This window comes from Eriocheir sinensis, chromosome 7, assembly GCF_024679095.1.
Source record: "Eriocheir sinensis breed Jianghai 21 chromosome 7, ASM2467909v1, whole genome shotgun sequence".
NCBI lineage: Eukaryota > Metazoa > Arthropoda > Malacostraca > Decapoda > Varunidae > Eriocheir > Eriocheir sinensis.
Genome location: NC_066515.1, coordinates 5,569,956 through 5,596,329, shown reverse-complemented (window position 1 = coordinate 5,596,329; position 26,374 = coordinate 5,569,956). Strand labels below are relative to the sequence as shown.

At 45.0% G+C, this 26,374-nt stretch overlaps 1 protein-coding gene across 2 annotated transcripts in view; it reads left to right on the top strand.

Annotated features, from left to right (window-relative positions):
- LOC126992519 (hemicentin-2-like) overlaps positions 1-26,374 on the top strand; it is a 167,508-nt gene that overhangs the window by 46,846 nt on the left and 94,288 nt on the right. For both annotated transcript variants that reach the window (XM_050851313.1, XM_050851302.1), the window contains exons 6-7: positions 13,690-13,817; positions 15,559-15,718. In XM_050851313.1, coding sequence (XP_050707270.1) covers positions 13,690-13,817; positions 15,559-15,718 — 288 coding nt within the window. The remainder of the gene's footprint in view (positions 1-13,689; positions 13,818-15,558; positions 15,719-26,374) is intronic.

Sequence of the window (26,374 nt, the reverse complement as noted above, 5' to 3'; positions counted from 1 at the left end):
GGGTCATTGACATGTACGAGACACATAAAATAGGGGGTTATGATTGTGTATGTGCGTTTGTGTGAATGTTGTAATGTGTAGGTAACATTTATGTGTTGGTGTATATGTGGAACAATATGTAGAAGGGAACTGTAGCAAGACGAGGACAGACAGTAGAAGATAAACGAGTAGCAAGAATACTTAACAATGAAGACGCGACACAACAGACAGGGAGACGAGGACATTGCACACGAGTACACTTAATGAGTTTGTGCTGCAGCGCCACATTTTCTTGGGTCAACGGGGAAGCAGAGCACACGGCTTTCAGCGGTGGCTGCTACAGGATGAACGTCCTTGTTAATAAATATCTTGCTGTAGGGCTCACCACGTTCCTTCAGTCTTGCGGGTTTTTTTCCAGGACGGCGTCACGTTCGGTCTTAGACTCGACGACGATGAGGATGCGGCGGTGGCGGTCCGGATCGGGGTTCGGGCGCTCCAGTCTGCGGTTCAAGCGTACCACAGTTCTGTCGCATATTACTCCCCAAACATTACGGATCTTTTCTTCGTCGTTGGTGGCCCCGTCGAGCGCTTTGTCGTTGCCGGGAACCCCGGTGATGATGATGTTAGTCTCCCTTTGCTTCGCATCTACGCTTTCCAGGAACAACTGCTGCCGGGTGATGATGCTCGCCTGCTGGTCTATCTTCTCCTGCATATCTACTAGCTTCTTATTTACTTGGTCCTCGTAGGACACGATGGACTGCATCAGTTCGCTCAGCTCCTTAGCGATATTTGATAGCTGCACCTCTATCCTGGACGCCATCACAGCATCCGCATCTCCCCCAGACAGGATTGCATCAATCAGCTCAGTTTTGTTGACACCCTTGAGTTGGTTTCGCTGCATCTTACAAAACTCCGCGAGTCTTTCCTGTCATGATTGGTTCAACTCCTAGTACTCCACTGAAGTTATTCATCTGGGGAGGGGGGGGGGGGTTGGCGAGGTGGTCGTTCTAAGGTAGTCAGGTAAGCCTGATAGTGTGGTGTGCGCGCGCTTAGGATAGTGACGTCAGTTATACATCGGGAATACGTTACAGGGCTATTCCTGCGCATGCGCAGACCACCGCGGGAAAATTTAAGCTGGAGTTGTTGGCATGGAGTATGCAATATTTCACTCCAATTTTAAGCTAAGTCCAACACCCTCACATCTAGAACTTCACACACACACACACACACACACACACACACACACACACACACACACACACACACACACATCATTACGCACACGACCGAAAGCTTCAGTCCTCCTCATTTGGTGAAGCCGTCCAGGTGCGCCGGGAACAAAATGGTTAATTAACCGTCAGTTATTGTCGTCTTTTGGGTTACGTGCAGGTGAGGGGCGCATGGCAGTGGCGTCTGATGTTTGTCTTCCATTGTGTGTGTGCCCCCTTTTGTATGTCTGTATGTTTGTGTGTGTATTTTTCAGATTAGTTTGTATCAATCTGCCTTTATTGTGTTGTTGCCTTTGCTTTTGTTTTGGTTGTAAAAGGATGTTGGTGTTGTAATTTTGTGTTTTGCATGTGTGTGTGTGTGTGTGTGTGTGTGTGTGTGTGTGTGTGTGTGTGTGTGTGTGTGCGCGCGCGCGCTTCATTTGCTTGTATTTGCCAGCAAGTCCTATTATTTTTCTTTGTAATATGTTGCCCTGAGTCCGATCTGTTTTTGTTTTGCTCTTCCGCAAACCTTGCAATCGGGATTGTAATATGCTCTGCTAAATCCTCTTAATCCACTAATCTATTTGTTTGTCGTGTGTGTGTGTGTGTGTGTGTGTGTGTATGTGTGTGTGTGTGTGTGTGTGTGTGTCTGCGCGCGCGTGTGTGTGTGTGTGTGTGTGTGTGTGTGTGTGTGTGTGTGTGTGTGTGTGTGTGTGTCTGTGTGTGTGTGTGTGTGTGTGTGTGTGTGTGTGTGTGTGTGTGTGTGTGTGTGTGTGTGTGTGTGTGTGTGTGTGTGTGTGTGTGTGTGTGTGTGTGTGTGTGTGTGTGTGTGTGTGTGTGTGTGTGTGTGTGTGTGTGTGTGTGTGTGTGTGTGTGTGTGTGTGTGCTCAGCAATTTATTCACAGCTGTTTTTTTTTTTTTTTTGTTTTCGTAAAACAATTTCTATCCTGTTTTCTTAGTGTTGTTGCTTCGTTTTCTCGCTATTATATTTCACTAATCCCTTTCACTTACTCTGCCATCCTCCTCCTCCTACTACTACTCTTGTTCCCTCGTATCCTCCTCCTCCTCCTCCTACTGCTACTCTTGCTCCCCCGTATCATCCTCCTCCTCCTCCTGCTACTCTTGTTCCCTCGTATCCTCCTCCTCCTCCTCCTACTACTGCTACTCTTGTTCCCTCGTATCCTCCTCCTCCTCAACCTCCTCCTCCTGCGGTCAGGCCGCAGGTGTACAGTACTGCGCAGGATGTCAGGTCACTAGACCCACAGGTGAGGGGTACTGAGGTAGAGGTAGCAGTGAGATCAACAGCCACGCAGGTGGTTGGTGAGGTAGAGGTAATTGAGGATAGGCAGGTCTGACGCGTTATTCCAGTGAAACGACAGTTGATAGATGGCGCACACTCGACGAATAAATTAAACATCTTTTATGTAAATGCCCGTAGCATCATTTAGAAGCGTAGCCACTTGATAATACATGCAATTACTGAAAAACCCGACTTCATTTTGATCACGGAAACATGGCTGAATATGCGCGATAAACATCACCTAGGTGAAGTAGCTATAAATGGTTACAATGCGTTTGCTAAGTGTCGTTTACACAAAAAAGGAGGAGGTGTAATAATATATGCGAAAATTAATTTAGAAGTCATTCAGCTAAACATTGCCGAAACAGAGGCTTATGATTCATTGTATGTACAGTCGCGATATGAAGTGATGTCGCCGCTCTCAAAATGTTTCGTACGGGAGCATTTGAAGGTAACGGAAGTGATGTCTATTTATTGTTTATGTAATAATGTTCCCTTTTAATGATAATCTATAATACGTTGTAATGTAAAACACGGTAAAATAGCATAGTAGTACCTGAATTACAATTATACATTCATTTGTTTTAAAAAACGCGGCTGCGAATGTCATGTGTTGTCTTCAGTACTGAAGACAACCTTGAAATGATTTAGCTCACGTCGTGTGCTTATCTTTGCAAAACAGTTGTTATATGTTGTTCAGATTTAGGTGATATATATATATATATATATATATATATATATATATATATATATATATATATATATATATATATATATATATATATATATATATATATATATATATATATATAGGTCATTCCATGAACTGTCTTCTGCAGTTATTAATACACACGCACAGTATGACACGAAGGGAATGAACAGTTACTGACATTACTTTGCGTTTTATTGATTAAGAAACGATCAAATAATAAGGTTTCATATTAAACACCTTTTATTCACTATGATGGCTTCTTATCATAAGCATGGGCACTGAAATATATAGCAACATTGCTCAGTAACGATGATGAATGAAGAATGCCTTCATAGGTAGAGTTGCCATATCTGAATTATCAACATTCCGGACGCCTCCACGAACACTCGACCATAGCCTAACATTTGGCAACGCTGCGATTACCCGCCCGACCACCATCTCCATTTCAAAGCTATATATTCTTATTTCCCTACCTTCCTCGATTATTACATAAGAACATAAGAACGCAGGAGTCTGCAAGAGGCCGGTAGGCCTGTACGAGGCAGCTCCTTTGACCCTAAGCTCCCGTGTATCTAACCCCACCTAATATCGCTGTCCATGAATTTATCTAGTCTATTTTTGAATGTGACAATTGTATTGGCACTCACCACATGACTGCTAAGCCTATTCCACTCATCCACCACCCTGTTAGTAAACCAATTTTTGCCTATGTCCCTGTTGAATCTGAATTTATCCAGTTTAAACCCGTTACTTCGTGTCCTACCCGGTTCTCTTACCAACAAAACCTTATGAATGTCTCCCTTATTAAAGCCCTTCATCCATTTATAAACCTCGATCATGTCTCCACGCACCCTTCGCCTTTCTAGAGAATGCAAGTTTAACTGTTTGAGTCTTTCCTCGTATGGCAAGTTTCTCAACCCCTGAATCATCTTAGTCATCCTCCTCTGCACCGATTCTAACATTTTGATATCCATTCTATAGTAGGGTGACCAGAACTGAACCGCATAGTCAAGATGAGGTCTAACTAATGCTAAATATAGTTTCAGGAAGACTTCAGGGGCTGTTGCTTACGCTCCTTGAAATAAATCCCAGTACCCTATTAGCTCGATTTCTAGCTTGAATGCATTGTGCCCTTGGACGGAGATCAGAGCTCACTAAGACCCCTAAATCCTCTCCTACCCAGACCTACTTATGAGAGTGTCATTTAAGCAATAGTTATGTGAGGGGTTGTTCCTGCCTACACTCAGAATACTGCACTTCCCTACATTGAACTCCATCTGCCATTTATCCGCCCAGTCATATAATCTGTTGAGTTCACCTTGGAGAATACTAGCGTCCTGATCCGACTCAATTACTCTACCGATCTTGGTATCATCTGCAAATTTACTAACATCACTACTAATTCCTGTGTCTAAGTCATTGATATAAATAATAAACAAAAGTGGACCTAATACCGAACCTTGTGGGACCCCACTCGTAACACATCCCCAGTCAGATCTTTTACCATTGATTTGCACTCTTTGCTTCCTATTGCTAAGCCACGCCTTGACCCAGTTCAAAACTTTACCCTCTACTCCGTGAGCCTGTAATTTAAGTAACAGTCGTTGGTGAGGAACTTTGTCAAACGCTTTACTAAAATCAAGATTATTCTATGGCACTTATAAGCTGTGGACATGTTCCACTGATCACCTCCAAGCATTAGAAGTCTACATGAAGCTTTTGTTAGTTATAGGCTGTGGGCATCTTCCCTTGATCACTATCATGCATTACAAGTCCACGGAAAGCTTTTGTTATCGTTATGTTGACCACGAAAGGCAAAGAGTGAGTCAGGGGTGAATAATAGGTATGGTGCGCGGGCGATGACGTCATCATCAAACGAGAGTATAAATTAAATAAATTACGCCGTCCTAGTTTAGGATATCGACTAATCATGCATGTCCTATATATTGTGCATATGTTAGATTTATTGTTGTCAACAATGATCATGAAAATATAAATTTACTTTCTGTTTGAGTAATATGTCGATATTTGGACTTCATTTGACTCTTTCCTTGGTGAACGAAAACACTTTGTGTCAAAATATTTCGACAAGTCCTCGTAAGACATCATTGAATATTTATTTTCTATTTTTTTTCTAACTTGTAAAATATATTTAGTTAAGTTATGATGAAGGTACAATGAAATAATGGTACTCTTCAAAATATATAACGATACTTGTGTGATCGAAAATAAACGTACACGGCGACATCACTTCATATCGCGACTGTACAAGCAACGATCAATAATGAAAAGTATGTTCTGGGCGTAATTTACCGACCTCCTAAATCAAATGAAAACATTGATGGAAATCTCTACGCAGAGATAAATAGAGTTATCAGAAATAAAAATGCAATAATATGCGGTGACTTCAATAACCCCTCCGTTAACTTGAATGCACTTTCTGGCGGCAGAGAAGGAGAGTGATTAATTAACTTTGCACAAAATTCATTTCTTAATCAAACTGTTACCATGCCGACACGCGGAAATAATATTCTTGATTTAATCTTCGCGACCGATAGTCATCTCATAACTGCCTGTGAGGTATGCGAGCCATTTGCAAGCAGCGACCACAACATAATAAGATGTAATTTGAATATTGAAACAAAAGCACGAGCAAACTCACTCTTAATACCTAATTATAGTAAAGCAAATTTTATGGACCTAAAAAGAGAACTGGCTTCAGTAAATTGGAATCATTTGCTCAACAACGTCAGCGTTCAAGAAATGTATAATCGTTTTACTGCACAAATCACAGCGAGTGTAAATAAATTAATTCCACTCAAGCCACGAAGACCTGATAATCAAAAACCGTTGTGGATGAATAATTACCTACAGAAAATCATCGTCGAAAAAAGAAAACTGTATATGAAATATGAACTGTCACATAATTCACAGGATCATACTAATTACATCAATGTCAAGAGAGAGTGCGAAAGGAAAATCAGAAAACAGAAACGCGAATATGAGATGAAAATATCACTCGATGCTAAGAAAAATCCCAGGTTATTTTTCAGTTACATAAGAAACAAAAAAAAATGTTACAAATAATATCGGCCCACTACTATTAAGTGGCAATACGATTAGTGATGATAAAGGCATGGCGTCGGTCCTAAATTCAGCCTTAAGTAGCGTATTTACAAAAGAAAACATGACATCGATTCCAGCCCCGAAGAAAATTTTTCAAGGCCCTGAAGAACATAAGTTTGCATTGACCGAAATTGATGTCAGCGAAGTGCGTGCGTACCTGCAAAAAATAGATCCAAATAAATCTCCGGGCCCCAACATTTTATCTTCTCGCGTGTTGAGAGAATGTAGTCAACAGCTAGAATTACCCATAACATTAATATTCAACAAGTCATTAGCACAGGCCAGTGTGCCTCTCGAGTGGAAAAAGGCCAATATTACCCCGATCTTTAAAAAAGGAGATAAAAAACAAGCCAGTAATTATCGTCCCATCAGCCTTACGTCTGTCCTAATTAAAATATTCGAAAAAAATAATCAGGGATAGAATGATCACTTTCCTTGAAACAAATGATTTGATAACTGATAGTCAACATGGATTTCGTAGTAATCGGTCTTGCCTTACCAACCTATTAACCTTTTTCAACGATGTTTATACATGTTGGGACGCCCGAAGCCCATATGACGTAATTTACTTAGATTTTCAGAAAGCGCTTCATAAAGTTCCTCACGTTAGGCTTATTTCTAAACTGCGTTCCCACGGTATTAACGACCATCTATGTGCGTGGATTCATGAATGGCTCACCGACAGAGAACAACGTGTAGTTCTTAATGGTGAAGCATCGGATTGGCAACCCGTCACCAGTGGCGTGCCCCAAGGTTCGGTCCTGGGGCCAACACTATTCATAATTTACGTGAACGACTTAGAAACTGATATCCTATCAAAAGTAGCCAAATTCGCCGACGACACCAAATTAGGAGGTACGGTAATGAACAGTCAAAGTTGCGATAACATTCAATCAGACTTAATAAGACTTGCCGACTGGAGCGAAAAATGGCAAATGAGTTTTAACGTAGATAAATGTAAAGTAATGCACATAGGTGAAAAAAATCCTAACTTTAAATATCAGATTCAAGGACATGAGCTCAGCGAAGTAAAACAAGAAAAAGATCTTGGTGTCATTATCAGTAACACTCCTAAAATGAGTGATCAAAGTTCTGCAGCGAGTAAAAAAGCCAATATGATGTTAGGATTAATCTCAAGAAACTTTGATTATAAATCACCCTAACTTATGAAGAGATTATATTTAGCATTTGTAAAACCACACCTAGAATACGCCGTTCAGTTCTGGTCACCGAACTATATCAAAGATCAAGTTTTACTAGAAAAGATACAGCGACGAGCAACCAAACAAATTCCAGCGCTCCGAAACTTGCCATATGACGAGCGTTTAAAGCGTTTAGATATGTTTTCCCTAAAAAGGCGAAGGATAAGAGGGGACTTAATTGAAGTGTTCAAAATCCTTAATGGATTCGACAACATTAACCCAGATAGTCTATTTCAGAGAGACACCAACACAATAACACGCAGCAACGGTATGAAGTTAAAGGGAAACCGATGTAACACATTGGTGAGCAGAAGTTTTTTCAATAATAGAGTCGTCGATCACTGGAATAGACTCCCACCGTCAGTGGTTAGCGCACAGAGTATCAATAGCTTGAAGTCTTCATTGGATAAGTACTTCAGGGATATAAGATTATACTGACCCTTCTTCGCATGTTTTCAGACAGATTGCAGCAAGACCTCAACCTAAATCCATATTATTCTCCCCCACAACCTAGATTGCAAATAGCGTAAGTTGACAATAGAGTAAAGCATCAGTTAATGTCTGCATGACAAGTGGAGTGAGGTGTGGGTGCAGTAAGGTGACAGGGTACTGGTGCGTGCATAGTACCGCCGGTAAAACTAGGAACAAGCCTCCACCTGTGCCCCTGAAACTACACCTCACCCATCGTGAGTATTAGGGGGGATTCTGGGGCTGCCCTGTTTAGGCCACTCGGCCTCTTCCAGTCTCCCTGTGTTTCTATGTTCTTATGTAATGAAGCCATTTTCCCCCACAGCTTAGGTTACCAGTAGTGTAAGTTAAGGGTAGTAATTTCCTCTTATTACTCTCTTTACTGTAAAATTTCCATGTCCCTTTCTTCCTTAAAGGTACATGGTGTTCTCTTCTAACTATTTCCTGCCGGCACGTTGCCGGAGGGAGAGGTGGGTGGGGAGGAGTATTCACCTGTCCTACCACACGTAGATTACTAGTAGTATCGGTAGTAAGTAGACACCCTCTCCATAGACCGATAGGTCTTCTGGTGTCTGTTCTTCCTATGTATTCCTATGTATCCTCCTCCTCCTCCTCCTCCTACTGCTACTCTTGTTCCCCCGTATCCTCCTCCTCCTCCTCCTCCTCCTCCTCCTACTGCTACTCATGTTCCCCCGTATCCTCCTCCTCCTCCTACTGCTACTCATGTTCCCCCGTATCCTCCTCCTCCTCCTACTGCTACTCATGTTCCCCCGTATCCTCCTCCTCCTCCTACTGCTACTCTTGTTCCCCTGTATCCTCCACCTACTCCTCCTCCTACTGCTACTCTTGTTCTCCTGTATCCTCCTCCTCCTCCTCCTACTGCTACTCTTGTTCCCCTGTATCCTCCTCCTCCACCTCCTCCTCCTCCTACTACTACTACTACTCTTGTTCCCCTGTATCCTCCTGCTCCTCCTACTGCTACTCTTGTTCCTCTGTATCCTCCTCCTCCTCCTCCTACTGCTACTCTTGTTCCCCTGTATCCTCCTCCTCCTCCTCCTCCTCCTCCTCCTACTGCTACTCTTGTTCCCCTGTATCCTCCTCCTCCTCCTCCTCCTCCTCCTACTGCTACTCTTGTTCCCCTGTATCCTCCTCCTCCTCCTCCTCCTCCTACTGCTACACTTGTTCCCCCGTATCCTCCTCCTCCTCCTACTGCTACTGTTACTCTTGTTCCCCCGTATCCTCCTCCTCCTCCTACTGCTACTGCTACTCTTGTTCCCCCGTATCCTCCTCCTCCTCCTCCTCCTCCTGCTACTGCTACTCTTGTTCCCCCGTATCCTCCTCCTCCTCCTCCTCCTCCTACTGCTACTGCTACTCTTGTTCCCTCGTATCCTCCTCCTCCTCCTCCTCCTACTGCTACTGCTACTCTTGTTCCCCCGTATCCTCCTCCTCCTCCTCCTCCTACTGCTACTCTTGTTCCCCGGTATCCTCCTCCTCCTCCTCCTACTGCTACTCTTGTTCCCCTGTATCCTCCTCCTCCTCCTCCTCCTCATACTGCTACTCTTGTTCCCCAGAATCCTCCTCCTCCTACTGCTACTCTTGTTCCACTGTATCCTCCTCCTCCTCCTCCTCCTCCTACTGCTACTCTTGTTCCCCTGTATCCTCCTCCTCCCTACTGTTACTCTTCCTCTGTTCCTCCTCCTCCTCCTACTGTTACTCTTGTTCCTCTGTATCCTCCTCCTCCTACTGCTACTCTTGTTCCCCTGTATCCTCCTCCTCCTACTGCTACTCTTGTTCCCCTGTATCCTCCTCCTCCTCCTACTGCTACTCTTGTTCCCCTGTATCCTCCTCCTCCTCCTACTGCTATTCTTGTTCCCCGGTATCCACCTCCTCCTCTTACTGCTACTCTTGTTCCCCTGTATCCTCCTCCTACTGCTACTCTTGTTCCCCTGTATCCTCCTCCTCCTCCTACTGCTACTCTTGTTCCCCTGTATCCTCCTCCTACTGCTACTCTTGTTCCCCTGTATCCTCCTCCTCCTCCTACTGCTACTCTTGTTCCCCTGTATCCTCCTCCTACTGCTACTGTTGTTCAGCTTTCTCCTCCTCCTCCTACTGCTACTCTTGTTCCCCTGTATCCTCCTCCTACTGCTATTCTTGTTCCCCTGTATCCTCCTCCTCCTCCTACTGCTACTCTTGTTCCCCTGTATCCTCATCCTCCTTCTCCTCCTACTTCTACTCTTGTTCCCCTGTATCCTCCTCCTCCTACTGCTACTCTTGTTCCCCTGTATCCTGCTCCTCCTCCTACTGCTACTCTTGTTCCCCTGTATCCTCCTCCTCCTTCTCCTCCTACTGCTACTCTTGTTCCCCTGTATCCTCATCCTCCTTCTCCTCCCTACCTCTTCTTGTCCCCTGTATCCTCCTCCTCCTACTGCTACTCTTGTTCCCCTGTATCCTCATCCTCCTCCTACTGCTACTCTTGTTCCCCTGTATCCTCATCCTCCTTCTCCTCCTACTGCTACTCTTGTTCCCCTGTATCCTCATCCTCCTTCTCCTCCTACTGCTACTCTTGTTCCCCTGTATCCTCCTCCTCCTACTGCTACTCTTGTTCCCCCGTATCCTCCTCCTCCTCCTACTGCTACTCTTGTTCCCCCGTATCCTCCTCCTCCTCCTACTGCTACTCTTGTTCCCCTGTATCCTCATCCTCCTTCTCCTCCTACTGCTACTCTTGTTCCCCTGTATCCTCCTCCTCCTCCTACTGCTACTCTTGTTCCCCTGTATCCTCCTCCTCCTCCTACTGCTACTCTTGTTCCCCCGTATCCTCCTCCTCCTCCTACTGCTACTCTTGTTCCCCCGTATCCTCCTCCTCCTACTGCTACTCTTGTTCCCCCGTATCCTCCTCCTCCTCCTACTGCTACTCTTGTTCCCCTGTATCCTCCTCCCCGTCCTCCTCCTCCTCCTACTGCTACTCTTGTCCCCCTGTATCATCCTCCTCCTCCTCCTCCTCCTCCTCCTACTGCTACTCTTGTTTCCCTGTATCCTCCTCCTCCTCCTCCTCCTCCTCCTCCTGCTACTCTTGTTCCCCTGTATCCTCCTCCTCCTTCTACTGCTACTCTTGTTCCCCCGTATCCACCTCCTCCTCCTTCTGCTACTCTTGTTCCCCTGTATCCTCCTCCTCCTCCTACTGCTACTCTTGTTCCCCATGTCCCCTCCTCCTCCACTGCTACCGTTGTTTCCACCTCCTCCTCCTACTGCTACTCTTGTTCCCCCGTATCCTCCTCCTCCTCCTACTGCTACTCATGTTCTCCTGTATCCTCCTCCTCCTTCTACTGCTACTCTTGTTCCCCCGTATCCTCCTCCTCCTCCTACTGCTACTCTTGAAATTTAACGTTGACAAATGTAAAGTGTTGTACATCGGAAAAAATAACAATCGCGTTCGGTACGTAATGAATGGCAAACAACTTTCTGCAGTAAGTAAAGAAAATGATCTTGGAATCACTGTATCAAGCGATTTAAAGCCCGGTCAGCATTGTGCAGAGGTAGTTAAAACTGCAAACAAATAGGTTGGCTTCATCGGACGAGTCTTTAATAATAAATCGGAAGAAAAGTAATATTAAAACTGTATAATTCGTTGGTTCGACCCCGTCTAGCGCACTGTGTACAGTTTTGGTCTCCCTACTACAGAAAAGACATAGAAAAGTTGGAACGGGTTCAACGAAGAGTAACAAAGACGATTCCTAGGTTGAGAAATTTATCATATGAACAAAGGCTTAAAGAAGTAAATTTATTCAGCCTATCAAAACGAAGAATGCGAGGCGATCTAATATAATTGTTTAAAATGTTGAAAGGATTCAGTGATATTAATGCGGGAGATTACTTTACAATTGATTGATCAAATAGAACAAGAAGAAATCACAATTTGAAGATAAGTGGTAAAAGATTATCTTCGGACGAGGCTAAACACTTCTTCTTCACTCGAGTTGTTAATGTTTGGAACTCTGTACCCTGTGATGTCGTTGATAGTACAACAGTTACGGCCTTCAAGAATAGATTAGACAAGTGTTTTGAATCCAACCAGCAACTAAGATATTAGTCATTGTCGTAATAACGTTAAGTTCTTTCGAATACTGGTGTCATTGTCCGCTTTTATCGCCCGGTTAGTGGTAGCAGTAATGGTAGTTATTTCCTCTTTCCTACATAAATTCCATGCAGTTTTTTTCATGCTGCATGGTTATTTTTCCTTTCCTGCCAGCTTTGGCTGGAGGGATGGGGGGTGGGGAGGAGCCTCGCCTTTGCTGTCCTTCATCTTCCACCTTTGATTAGATAGTTAGTGTAGCTTGTCACAACAGCCTCGTAAGGACCAGCAGGTCTGCTGTTGTTTGTTATTTCTTTGTGTTCCCTTGTGTTCCTCCTCCTCCTCCTTCTCCTCCTCCTCCTACTGCTACTCTTGTTCCCCCGTATCCTCCTCCTCCTCCTCCTCCTCCTCCTACTGCTACTCTTGTTCCCCCGTATCCTCCTTCATCTATTCAGTCCTGTCCTACCACACGTAGATTTCTTGTAGTAGCGGTAGTAAACAGACACCCTCGTCATAGACCGATAGGTCTTCTGGTGTCTGTTCTTCCTATGTATTCCTCCTCCTCCTCCTCCTCCTCCTCCTCCTCCTCCTGCTACTCTTGTTCCCCCGTATCCTCCTCCTCCTCCTCCTCCTCCTCCTACTGCTACTCTTGTTCCCCCGTATCCTCCTCCTCCTCCTCCTCCTCCTCTTCCTACTGCTACTCTTGGTCCCCCCGTATCCTCCTCCTCCTCCTACTGCTACCCTTGTTCCCCCGTATCCTTCTCCTCCTCCTCCTCCTCCTCCTACGGTTACTCTTATTCCCCCGTATCCTCCTCCTCCTCCTCCTCCTCCTCCTACTGTTACTCTTGCTCCCCCGTATCCTCCTCCTTCTCCTACTACTACTACTACTGTTACCCTTGTTCCCCCGTATCCTCCTCCTCCTCCTCCTTCTCCTCCTCCTCCTCCTCCTCCTCCTCCTACTGTTACTCTTGTTCCCCCGTATCCTCCTCCTCCTCCTACTGTTACTCTTGTTCCCCCGTATCCTCCTCCTCCTCCTACTGTTACTCTTGTTCCCCCGTATCCTCCTCCTCCTCCTTCTACTGTTACTCTTGTTCCCCCGTATCCTCCTCCTACTCCTCCCCAACTTATTTTTTGTTAATCATCATTCACCACACCTAAAACACCTCAAATTATTTCTTTCCTCGTTTTCTCCTTCCTTAAGTACGCCACTCAGTTGCGCACTGCCCCCTGCACCCCTGTCTGTCTGTTTCTCTCTCTCTCTCTCTCTCTCTCTCTCTCTCTCTCTCTCTCTCTCTCTCTCTCTCTCTCTCTCTCTCTCTCTCTCTCTCTCTCTCTCTCTCTCTCTCTCTCTCTCTCTCTCTCTCTCTCTCTCTCTCTCTCTCTCTCTCTCTCTCTCTCTCTCTCTCTCTCTCTCTCTCTCTCTCTCTCTCTCTCTCCATAATTCTACATATGAACTTTATATGCTTTCTGTATCTATATCTTTCCCTATCCATCTATATATTTATTATTTTCTCCCTATTATCAGTTATCTCATTTCCTCCCTAGTTATTCTAATGCTCTAGTTCAGTTTTATTCCTGATTATATTTTTATGCCTCATAGTATTTCCTCTTCCATCCCGCCGTAGACCCGCCCGTGGCCACAATGGAGCTTGGTCGCGGCGTGTCCTCGATCGTGAAGGAGGGCGAGGACGTCTACTTTAACTGTAACGTGGATTCCAACCCGCCGACCTACAAGATATCGTGGTTCAGGAGGGTAAGTGGCCGTTAGTCTTGGGTTTCCTGCCTCATCTATTGTGTTTTCTATCTCCTGGTTTCAGTCTTTTCCTTCATGACTTTAGTTGTATTTACGTGTTTTCTTTGCAGGTGTGTGTGTGTGTGTGTGTGTGTGTGTGTGTGTGTGTGTGTGTGTGTGTGTGTGTGTGTGTGTGTGTGTGTGTGTTCGCGTGGCTTGTTGGATCTCCTTAATCTCCTTCCGTGTTGTTTGTCCTCCTCTCTGGCTTCTTCCTTCTGTTTATCTTTCACCTGTATCTCATCTATTGGTAATTGAACGAGGCAAGTTACAGATTTTTTTTTATTTTTCCATTATATTCCCTCTCCTGTTCCTTTCACTCCGCTTCCCTCAGCCTTCCGTTCCCTTCCAGTTGTCTCTGGCTGGTTTATGACTCCTGCTCTCTCTAGACGGGGTACCGAGGCGTGCTGTAATATTCTGTTTCATGTTTTTACTTTTGTTCTCTATTTTTTCGTCCGTGGCTTTGATCCCAACCGGCAAGAGACATGGATGTGCCGGGATGAAGAGGTTTGTGTATTTTGTGTCTCTGAACGTACGTTTCTTCTTAATTAAAATTCGTCGCTTGAACTGCCAAGTCTCTCTCTCTCTCTCTCTCTCTCTCTCTCTCTCTCTCTCTCTCTCTCTCTCTCTCTCTCTCTCTCTCTCTCTCTCTCTCTCTCTCTCTCTCTCTCTCTCTCTCTCTCTCTCTCTCTCTCTCTCTCTCTCTCTCTCTCTCTCTCTCTCTCTGTGTGTGTGTGTGTGTGTGTGTGTCTTTATTAAGCGGCAGGTGTGCCAGGCTTACCCACGACCTTCCCGTAGATCGTGTTATTTATAACACCGACGTGAGCTTACCGTCCCGTCTGGTGCTCTGTATTTCATGCTCGTAAATCACCCGATGTTACCTGGGGTCTACCTTTTCTCTCCTCGCCACTCATGCGTCATATCATTATCTCCTGAGGATATACGAATTCTTCTATAATATGTGTTCCATTCCAGTGTAGTCCAGTTTTCTCTACCACACTCTGAAAATCCTGAATAAAAATAGCGCTTGGGTTCGTTTATTTTCATATTCTTGAACATGAACTAACCTTTTCCTTGTCCTGCCTCGTTAATCATTATCATTGGAAACCTGTCTCTGGTGTTGTCCCACCTGCTCATTATTTACTTATGTTAAAGGTATCGAAGCTTCATTTATCTATTCCTTGGGTCTGTCTGAACTCTCAAGAGGCCATAATTCCATCATTCTCAGACTGTATTATGAAACAGGAATGTTGTTACACGATGTGTAGAAACCGCACGATTGTAATGAGAAAAGGTCCGGTGAGAGGATAGCAATAGCAATCTTCATCTGATGACGAACTATTCTCGTAGATAACAGACTAAACCACGTTATTTATTCACGTGGCGGACCACTGCCCGGTTGGCTTTCAAGTAACACACTCTGGTGATCAACCTTTTAGTAGAATTTATATTATTGTGGCACCGTGATGTATGTACCATTTGTTTCTATTTCACTCTCCCTGAATTAATATTGAGGGTAAGGACTACGCAGCAAAAATAAATCAAGTTCTACATTAGCCAATATAGTTTTTGAACCATTGCCCAAATTGATTAAATGTCCTTCTATAGCTTAAATACGGCGTCACCTTTACAACCTTTCTCTATATCCAGTTCTGCCTCAGCATAAATTTTCTTCTGTTGACCTCCTTTCCTTCCGCCTCCCCAGAGCCAGGCCATCCTGCACCACCCCGCGCAAGGCATCCTGCTCAGCGGTAACAGCCTGGCCCTGCGCGGCATCACCAGGCACCAGGCGGGGCCTTACACCTGCTCCGCCTCCAACGTCGAGGGGGATGCCCACAGCCCCCCACTCACCCTCCACGTCAACTGTGAGTATTGAGAAGGGGGCACATCCCCACCACCACCACATCCCACACCACCAACACATCGGCACCACCTGATTGAGTGCCTCCTATTGTCCTTAAAAACTGTGCTTCTGTGCTGACACCCTGCCTGGTCAAACTCTTTCGTCGCTGCCTATCAACACCTATCTTTCCTTCCTGCTGGAAGTATGCCTTTGTACAGCCTTTGCCTAAGAAGGGTAACCGTTCCAATCCCTCAAACTACCGCCCTATAGCTTTACTTTCCTGTCTATCTAAAGCATTTGAATCAATCCTTAACCGGAAGATTCAAAAGCACCTTTCCACTTCTAACCTTCTATCTGATCGCCAGTATAGATTCCGCAAGGGGCGTTCTACTGGCGATCTTCTGCTCTCTTAACTGACTCTTGGTCATCCTCTCTTAGCCGTTTCGGTGAAACTTTCTCTGTTGCGCTAGACATATCGAAAGCCTTAGATAGAGTCTGACACCAGTCTTTGCTTTCTAAACTGCCCTCTTTCGGATTCTATCCCTCTCTCTGTTCCTTTATCTCCAGTTTTCTTTCCGGCCGTTCTATCTCTGCGTTGGTAGACGGTCACTGCTCTTCCTCTAAAGTTCTAAACCTATCAACAGTGGCGTTCCACAGGGCTCTGTCCTATCACCCACTCTCTTCCTATTATTTATCAATGATCTTCTTTCCATAACAAACTGTCCTGTCCACTCATACGCCGACGACTCCACTCTGCATTATTCAACTTCTTTCAATAGAAGACCCTCTCAACAGGAAGTACACGACTCCAGACTGGAGGCTGCAGAAGGCTTAATCTCAGACCTTGCTATCATTTCCGATTGGGGTAGAAGTAACCTTGTGCCCTTCAATGCCTCCAAAACTCAATTTCTCCACATATCAGCTCGACACAATCTTCCAAACACCTATCCTCTCTTCTTCGACAACACTCAGCTGTCACCGTCTTCAACACTAAACATCCTCGGTCTATCCTTAACTCAAAATTTCAACTGGAAACTTCATATCTCCTCTCTCGCTAAATCAGCTTCCTCGAGGTTGGGCGTTCCGTATCGTCTCCGCCAGTTCTTCTCCCCCGCGCAGTTGCTATCCATATACAGGGGCCTTGCCCGCCCTCGTATGGAGTATGCATCTCACGTGTGGGGAGGCTCCACTCACACAGCTCTTCTGGATAGAGTGGAGTCTAAGGCTCTTCGTCTCATCAGCTCTCCTCCTCCTACTGATAGTCTTCTACCTCTTATATTCCGCAGCGATGTTGCCTCTCTTTCTATCTTCTATCGATATTTCCACTCTGACTGCTCTTCTGAACTTGCTAACTGCATGCCTCCCCCCCTCCCGCGGCCCCGCTGCACACGACTTTCTACTCATGCTCATCCCTATACTGTCCAAACCCCTTATGCAAAAGTTAACCAGCATCTTCACTCTTTCATCCCTCACGCTGGTAAACTCTGAAAGAATCTTCCTTCATCTGTATTTCCTCCTGCCCACGACTTGAACTCTTTCAAAAGGAGGGTATTAGGACACCTCTCCTCCCGAAATTGACCTCTCTTTCGGCCACCTCTTTTGATTCTTTTTTGGAAGCAGCGAACAGCGGGCTTTTTTATTATTGTTTTCTTTTCTTGTGCCCTTGAGCTGTCTCCTTTGTTGTAAAAAACAACAACATCCCAATCACCACATCGCCACCACCACCACACCCCTACCACCCCCACATCGCCACCACTACCCCTCCACTCCTACATCCCCACCACACCCACATCCCCACCATCACCACCACCTCTCAAAGCATTCCTCTGCCACCAACACCACCGCATGGCCCAGCTGTCGTCCTTCCATTCTCCTTTTCCCTCCCCCCCCAGTACCTCCAATTCCACCTTTACTGCCTTCGTCCTCATCATCACCACCACCACCACCTTCACAACCCTGAACTCCCCGCTGCCGTTCTTATCCCTCCCCTGCTTTTCTACACCGCCGCGAGAAAGGACTGTAAAGTAAATGATCTGCATCCCTCTGTGGGATGTACCGCCAAGATAAACTGAACGACACGGAGGTCTCATCGCCACAGTTGCTTTCAGTATTTCTTGGTCTGATTCTGCGTCGTCGTCCATCTTTACCCCTTCCTCATTTCCCTGCCCATTCTCTTCATTCTCGTTCCCCACCTGCTTCATCTCCTTCAACTCCTCCTTCATTTTCTCTTCTTCCCCCCTTTCCTCATCTTCCTTCGCATATTCTCCCCCCACGTCCCTTTCCCCTCCTCTTCTTCCCCTCGTTTCCTTCTCCTCCTAATCCCCCTCCTCCCCCTGCTGCTTTGCTCCCCTTTGCTTCTTCTTTCTTTAACCGTTGTAGCCGCCGCGGTTTCCAATTTTTTTTTTTATTCCCCTTGTTCTTTTCTCTCTCCTAAGCTTTCTTTATCGTCTCTTTAATTTCAGTTTGCATCCCTTTACGTTTTCTTTCTTCCTCTCTAATCCCCTTTCTCTTTTATCTTTTTCGTTCTGCTTTTTACATTTTCGTCATCATCGTCCGGCCTTTGTTAGATACTTTTCCTCATACGTTTCCTTGTAGTCGCCGTCGTCGTCGTCCTCCTCCTCCTCCTCCTCGTCCTCCTGCTCCTCCTCCTCCTCCTCCTCCTCCTCCTCCTCCTCCTCCTCCTCCTCCTGCTCTTCCTCCTCCTCCTCCTCCTCCTCCTCCTCCTCCTCTTCTAGCACTGAGATAATGGGAGAAGATAAACAGTTGTGTATACACTTCAACACCCTTAATTTGTCTGTGAAAGGTGTAGTGTTGGTAGTAGAGGCGGTGTTTAGAGAGGATGCAGTGATGGTTATGGTGATGGTAGCGATGCCGAATGGTGGTGATGGTGGTGGTGGGTATTCCTCCTTTTGATTCGTGTCCTTTGTAGAACTTAGATCCGTCACATCAGCTAATAGGACTAATTTTGCCTCCCCCCCCTCCCTCCCCCTCCCTTTTGCCTCCGCCCCGTCACGTTTCTTTACCTTCCTCATTCCTCTCTCCCTCTCTCCCTATACATTTTTCTCACTTTCCCACTGGTCTCTCCCTTCCTTCACGCATTTCTGCCTCTCGCTTACCCCTCTCCCTCTCCCTCGGCTCTCCTTTCCTTCCCTCACGTTTTTCCTCCGTTCATCTCCTTCCTATTTGAGTATCAGTAGCGTCTCGCATCTGCTGATTTTTCCGTTTTCCCTTTTTATTTTTCCATGGTGCTGTGTAGTCTGGCTATTCAAAATTCTCTCTCTCTCTCTCTCTCTCTCTCTCTCTCTCTCTCTCTCTCTCTCTCTCTCTCTCTCTCTCTCTCTCTCTCTCTCTCTCTCTCTCTCTCTCTCTCTCTCTCTCTCTCTCTCTCTCTCTCTCTCTCTCTCTCTCTCTCTCTCTCTCTCTCTCTCTCTCTCTCTCTCTCTCTCTCTCTCTCTCTCTCTCTCTCTCTCTCTCTCTCTCTCTCTCTCTCTCTCTCTCTCTCTCTCTCTCTCTCTCTCTCTCTCTCTCTCTTTGTTTTCCTTCGCTATAGCAGTGTTCTTCAAACCTTCCTTTATGCGACCCAACTCATTGTTAAGCAATATTCTCCCCACCCTATGCCAGCCTTTTGACAGCTGTGTGCCTCCCGCTGTCTGGTATTCTGTCATCTCTTGGTTCAGAACTGAATATATAAGTGTGTGTCTATGGCGACGAAGAATTGGTCGTTAAGAGCTCACTTATTCTGCAAACAGTCGAGTTAACAGCATTTTTCACCTGTTATGTTCATTCTTATTTTACGTGAATTGTCTGCAGTCATTCATGCGTTTCTGTTGTAAAAAAGATAATCAAAGAAAACCTACCAACAATATTTCATAAACGCGTGTGTCATTGTTTTTTTATTATTTGTCCTTTAATGCCTGACCTGTTTTATGACCCTCACCCCGTCGCCTTTAAACAGTACTCTTGAACCTTGACCGAGCACCGCCAACCCTTTCTTTGACGATAGTTTCACGTGTATCTATTCTCAAAAGGCATCTCCCCTCTTTTATTATTACCTGAGGAACGTTATTGTCGACAAATCAAGGGCATTTGTTCGGTCTAACGTATCTTAAGTGCCGATGCAGGAGAGCTCGTCCCGTCAACTCGATCTCCCTCACCCCGCCTCAGACACACTGGCGCAGCAATATATATTATTTGATTGTGCTTTTCTTGCCGGCTTCTGCTGTTCCTTGTGGTGGTGGTAATGGTGGTGGAATACTCGTTGAAGTGGTGGTAATGGTAGGGGTGGCGTTGGTGGTGGTGGTGATGGTAAGGGTGGTGGTGGTGGTGTTGTGGGACGAGGTGGTGATTCGACTGGGAGTGTGGGTGGTGGTGGTGGTGGTGATGGTAGTAATGGCGGTTGCTATGCTGCTCGTGGTGGTGGTGGTGGTGGTGGTGCTCTGGGTGGTACTTTCTTATTCTGATTGCTGCATCAAAAGCTATTGTTGCTATTTATGTTTGTTTTCTTATTCTAACCTCTTCCTTCTTTTCCATTACTTTTTTTTCCTCTTGTTTTTTTTTATTTTTTTATTCTAGGTATCGTTCTTTTCTTGTTGTATTATCGATTTATATTTTTACAACAACAACAACTACAACTACTACTACTAATACTAATACTAATACTAATACTAATAATGATAATAATAATAATAATAATAATAATAATAATAATAATAATAATAATAATAATAATAATAATGATAATAATAATAATAATAATAATAATAATAATAATAATAATAATAATAATAATAATAATAATAATAATAATAATAATAATAATAATAATAATAATATTACTACTACCAATGTCTACAACTACTACTATTAGTACTTACACTACTAATAATAACACTAACACTACCACTGCAACTACTACCACTACTACTACTACCACTACTACTACTACTACCACCACGAACTATTACTACTGCCACTACTACTACTACTACTACTACTACTACTACTACTTCTATTAGTGACCACTCTCTCTCTCTCTCTCTCTCTCTCTCTCTCTCTCTCTCTCTCTCTCTCTCTCTCTCTCTCTCTCTCTCTCTCTCTCTCTCTCTCTCTCTCTCTCTCTCTCTCTCAAACACACACACACACACACACACACACACACTCTCTCTCTCTCTCTCTCTCTCTCTCTCTCTCTCTCTCTCTCTCTCTCTCTCTCTCTCTCTCTCTCTCACACACACACACACACACACACACACACACACACACGCGCGCGCGCGCGCGCTCGTGTATTCAGATACCTTAGAAACTGAATTGCCTTTTCTTGGAATTAAATTGCGCCTGTTACCTTCATAACTCTCAGTTGTTTGCGACCAATTTGTAAGAGGAGCGTTTCATTTTTATAGCAACTAACCTTCTACTCTTGTAGCGCACGCGCACTGGCACCCCCCCCACCCCCCACCCCCCATACACACGTACAGGCACTGACACTGTCACACGCACGCACGCACGCACACACGCACGCATGTATATATATATATATATATATATATATATATATATATATATATATATATATATATATATATCTATATATATATAAACACACACACACACACACACACACACACACACACACACTCCGCCACTCCGTGGCGCAACTGGTTAGAGCGCTGCGCTGCCGGGCTTCTCGGTCTGACAGGGCGGCGGTTCGTGCCCGCTCAGGCATGATTCTTTCCGTTGACTAGGAGTGGTTACTGTCCCCCCTCGGGCAAGGGGGATGGGGTTGTGGCGTGTGAGGTCCTGGCAGTACCCAGAGATCGACGATAAAGAGCACTTGCTCATGTCTATCGGGTACCTGCTGGCGATTACGAGTCCAACATGTAATCAGGCCGTGGTGAATTACACATGCACACATACACACACTCTTTATCTCACACACACACACACACACACACACACACACACACACACACACACACACACACACACACACACACACACACACACACACACATCGGTGAGGGAAAGGAACGAGAAGTCTCTGATAAATCTCTGGCAATATCAGTCGAATTTAAGACCCCAAGTAATAGCTTAGTCCGTGAACTCCAGCTATATGGGCACGTGGCGCGCCTCTCTGATGTCGACCCTGCTCACAAGGTTGTTTATGTACGAGACAATTCTGAGTGGAGGAGACCAAGGGGCTGGGACAAGTCAGCCGATCCTGCCGGGAGGTACTTGGGATGGACAGGGTAACTGCATGGGAGCTTGCTCGGGATAACCGCAGGGAGTATGAGCGGCGAGTGGGTGAAGCGACGCACCCCCGGGCATATGCACCCATGGCATTTTCTGCTGGACCCCACCCTTCCCCCACATCCCGCTCAGCACACATCCACCCTTCTCCGCCCCGCCCCGTCCCACTAAAGCAGTGGTTCCCAACCTTTTTTTTCAGGCGACCCCAAACATGCACCTCTAGATATGACCGCGACCCCACTAGTTTAGTTGTATAAGCGTTTTTATAATATAATAACACCATGTTTGATATTTTTAGGTCTTGGCGACCCCAGGAAAAACGCTTGACGACCCCACTTGGGATCGCGACCCCAGGGTTGGGAAAAGGGGCACTAAAGAGTCCCCTATCTTTCCCATCCTCCATCTCCATCCTGCTCATCCCCTTTTCCTCCCACCTCACCTCCCTCGCTTCTCTTTCCCCATCTCCTTTCTCCATGTCCCTCCCCACCCCACCCCATCTAGCTCTCATTTACATTCCCCATTCCACCTCTTACATCTCGCTCATTTTCGCATCCCTATTTCACCATTTTCAGTTCACTTCCGTCCTCCCATACCCAACGTCATCCCCCCCCCCCCCCCTGCAGCTCATTGTACAGCCCCAACCACCAAGCTACCTCTCCCTCAACCCATGCAGAGAGAACGTAGAGACTGTCCTGCTGCGTTGTTACGAGGTCTGGGGAAGGTGGGTCAGATGAGGAGGAGTAGGAGGTAATATGTGCACGTAGATGTAGAGGTATATAGATTTAAAGGAAAGCGAAGGGAAACTTCGGTTAGGTTAAGTTAGAAGAGGCAGAGGGATACAAGGTGCACCTGCATAAATGGATTTACTGTAAATGTACCTGAAGATGATGAGAACATGAGCCTGAGGAATGTGTGTCTGTGTGTGTGTGTGTGTGTGTGTGTGGGTGTGTGTGTGGGTGGGTGTGTTCGTTTCTTCGTGTGGGCGGAACTGGATGGCCTTGGCATACCTAAGTCTTGCATGGAAATTTCTCATCATGAGATGTAAATAAAAATCTGTTATGTGATGTAATTAAATTCACCGAGGCGCTTTTTCCTTTTCACATATTCAAGAAATACCTGTCATAGTCGGTTCCATAAGTTGCTTGGACTGTCTTTTCTCTCCATATCTGTAATGAAATAATAACTTGCTGTAAGAATTGTGAAATCTACGTACCGTTCTTCTTCAAATGTACAACAATACAATTCATAGTTGAGCTCGTAAATTGATATATCTTAACTGTGTTTTGCACGCGGATGTGTATTTGACATAATATGAAAAACATAGCATAATATTTGCATTTCTTAAAACAAATTAAAAATTAAGGCTGTAGGCGACGGACCGGTAAATTTATGTAAATCACCTGTTTTTCTTACCTGGTTGGGCGATCCAATTACCAATTGCCGAAGGAAGTAATAATGTGGCAGCGGAAAATGTAAATAAATGTATTTTATCTTGTCTTACTGAGTAAGAGAAAATCTTTATTACCCGATGCCCCAAAAGTATTTCAATTATGTTTTACGCTTAAATATAGAAGGAAGGGCATTTTAGCATTTACTTACTGGGGAAAATATTGATGTATCATATCAGTTTTTCTTACTCAGGTATGTAATAGATAGGTGTCATGCAGTTGAAATAGGAATTATTGCAATGACGTTTCCATCTAAAAAAAATAAAAAAAATTATAACACAAATTCGACTGCATTTGGAGAACAAGTAAATAGATGCAACGTACCGGTATATCTTACACGGATATATAACGAAAGTTGACTTATTTAGCTTAATTGCTTGGTTTTGAAATCTATAAGATATAGAGAAAACTGTTTCTTGAGGGAGGGTCGGCTAATTTGTGTCCCAGCTGGGAAGCGGCGGCCGCCCAGTAAGTCTTGAGGCAATATCTGCAAAGCGTCCAGCTCGCGCGACTTTGATCCGGTGTATAAAGTTCATCACCGTTAACGAGGAAACCTGCGCCGCTACGTTGCAGCGTTTTCAAAGTTTGGGCGACGAGAAATCATTGAAAACCGCTGAAAGAAGCGGCGGGGAAGAAACGACCACATGGTTGAAAGCAACACCGGAAAAGAGTAAACGTAAGTTTTTCTGAATTATATTTTGTGGAATATATCTGTGTGAAGGGTAGTGCTGCGAGGTAAGATTTAGGTCGACGGGCCAATGCGAAGAGAAAGGAAGTGAAGGGAAGGGCAGTTGAAGGGCTCAGCTGGAGTCTAATAGGGAAGGGGAAGGGAGAGAGGGATGGGATGGGACAGCCTTCTATCTGGGCGAGGGATATGCTCGGAGGCAAGTTATGAATACGATGAAAAGTGAAGGGAAGGGTAGGATATTGAAGTGCGCCGAGGATAGGAAGAAGGGGGAAGAGAGAAGAGAAGGAGTAGAGGAATAGGCTTTGAGGAGATTTAGTTTAGTTAAAGCAATGGCGGTGGTGGTGGCTAGGGGTAAGGTGGTAAGGGATTGCAGACGGGATGGGAGGGTATGTCATGAGCATATTCAGTAGTATTTCCATTTTATCAAGTCAGTATAGGCGTGGCTGCCTCAGGCTATAGCATGACGCAAATATGAAGTCAGCTTGGGTGGCACCATGGAGGTATTATGGGTTATATAGTTATAATACCAGCATGGGTGGCACCTCCCCCCCCCCCCACAACCCCACCCCGCCCCGTGTCTCCACAGCGCTGTCACATTACCTCAATACATCACTTTCTCTCTCACATGTCAGTTATTTATTATTTGAAACTGTGTATTTCAATCCACATTAAATAAATTTATATGGTGCTATAAATATGTCGCTCTTTAGAATAATGGCAAATAATTGTATAAATTCCATAACACATGATAGTTTTCTTTATTTCCGGCGTTGTCAGTGATCAAGACAACTTGTTACTTCGATGACAGCTACTCCAATGGCTGCCCTCACCCCGAAGCCTAGATTTGGCAGGGCCGTGTCCCCGAGCGGGTCCCACCAAAACTGACAATATTATCACTATAATATTCTTATGTGTGTCAGACTATAGCTGTGTTGCCACCACCCCTCTCACTCGCCCTCTCTCTCTCTCTCTCTCTCTCTCTCTCTCTCTCTCTCTCTCTCTCTCTCTCTCTCTCTCTCTCTCTCTCTCTCTCTCTCTCTCTCTCTCTCTCTCTCTCTCTCTCTCTCTCTCTCTCTCTCTCTCTCTCTCAACATTTTTTTCATGATGATTTTCATGTTTGGACTAGATTCCATGCCACCCATGAGGTAAGAGTTGACCGTAGCGGTGTCCTTGTCATCCTACTTGACAAAGTCGCACAAGCCACGCTGCCACAACATACAGGGATGTATACAAACTTTTCTATCCTCATGAAACGAATCTTTCGTAGCATTATAAGATTTTTTCATATCTAGTTGAATGTACAGAGTTTTGAAGCTTATTTAGAAGTAGTAAATAATTAATAATATGAGAGAGAGAGAGAGAGAGAGAGAGAGAGAGAGAGAGAGAGAGAGTGTGTGGCGGCGATGATGTGACATAAGAACATAAGAACATAAGAACGCAGGAGTCTGCAAGAGGCCGGTAGGCCTGTACGAGGCAGCTCCTTTGACCCTAAGCTCCCGTGTATCTAACCCCACCTAATATCGCTGTCCATGAATTTATCTAGTCTATTTTTGAATGTGACAATTGTATTGGCACTCACCACATGACTGCTAAGCCTATTCCACTCATCCACCACCCTATTAGTAAACCAATTTTTGCCTATGTCCCTGTTGAATCTGAATTTATCCAGTTTAAACCCGTTACTTCGTGTCCTACCCGGTTCTCTTACCAACAAAACCTTATGAATGTCTCCCTTATTAAAGCCCTTCATCCATTTATAAACCTCGATCATGTCTCCACGCACCCTTCGCCTTTCTAGAGAATGCAAGTTTAACTGTTTGAGTCTTTCCTCGTATGGCAAGTTTCTCAACCCCTGAATCATCTTAGTCATCCTCCTCTGCACCGATTCTAACATTTTGATATCCATTCTATAGTAGGGTGACCAGAACTGAACCGCATAGTCAAGATGAGGTCTAACTAATGCTAAATATAGTTTGAGGAAGACTTCGGGGCTTCTGTTGCTTACGCTCCTTGAAATAAATCCCATAAATCCAATAAATCCGCTACACGTAATCCCGACAGCCACACCCAATGTAAATTGATAAAATGGAAATGCTATACGTAGTGAAGTAAAGGTCGACTGAAGGGCGCGGACAGAGGAGAACGGGAGTAAGGGAAGGGGCATGAGTTGGGCCGGGCTGGGCTTGCTTCACCATCCATAACCCGCGTACATCCTCGACTCGGAAAACCGACCGTTTTGCAATTACTCGAAGAACTAGGAAATATTTAGACGAAGCTACGCACTCATCTTGTGGGC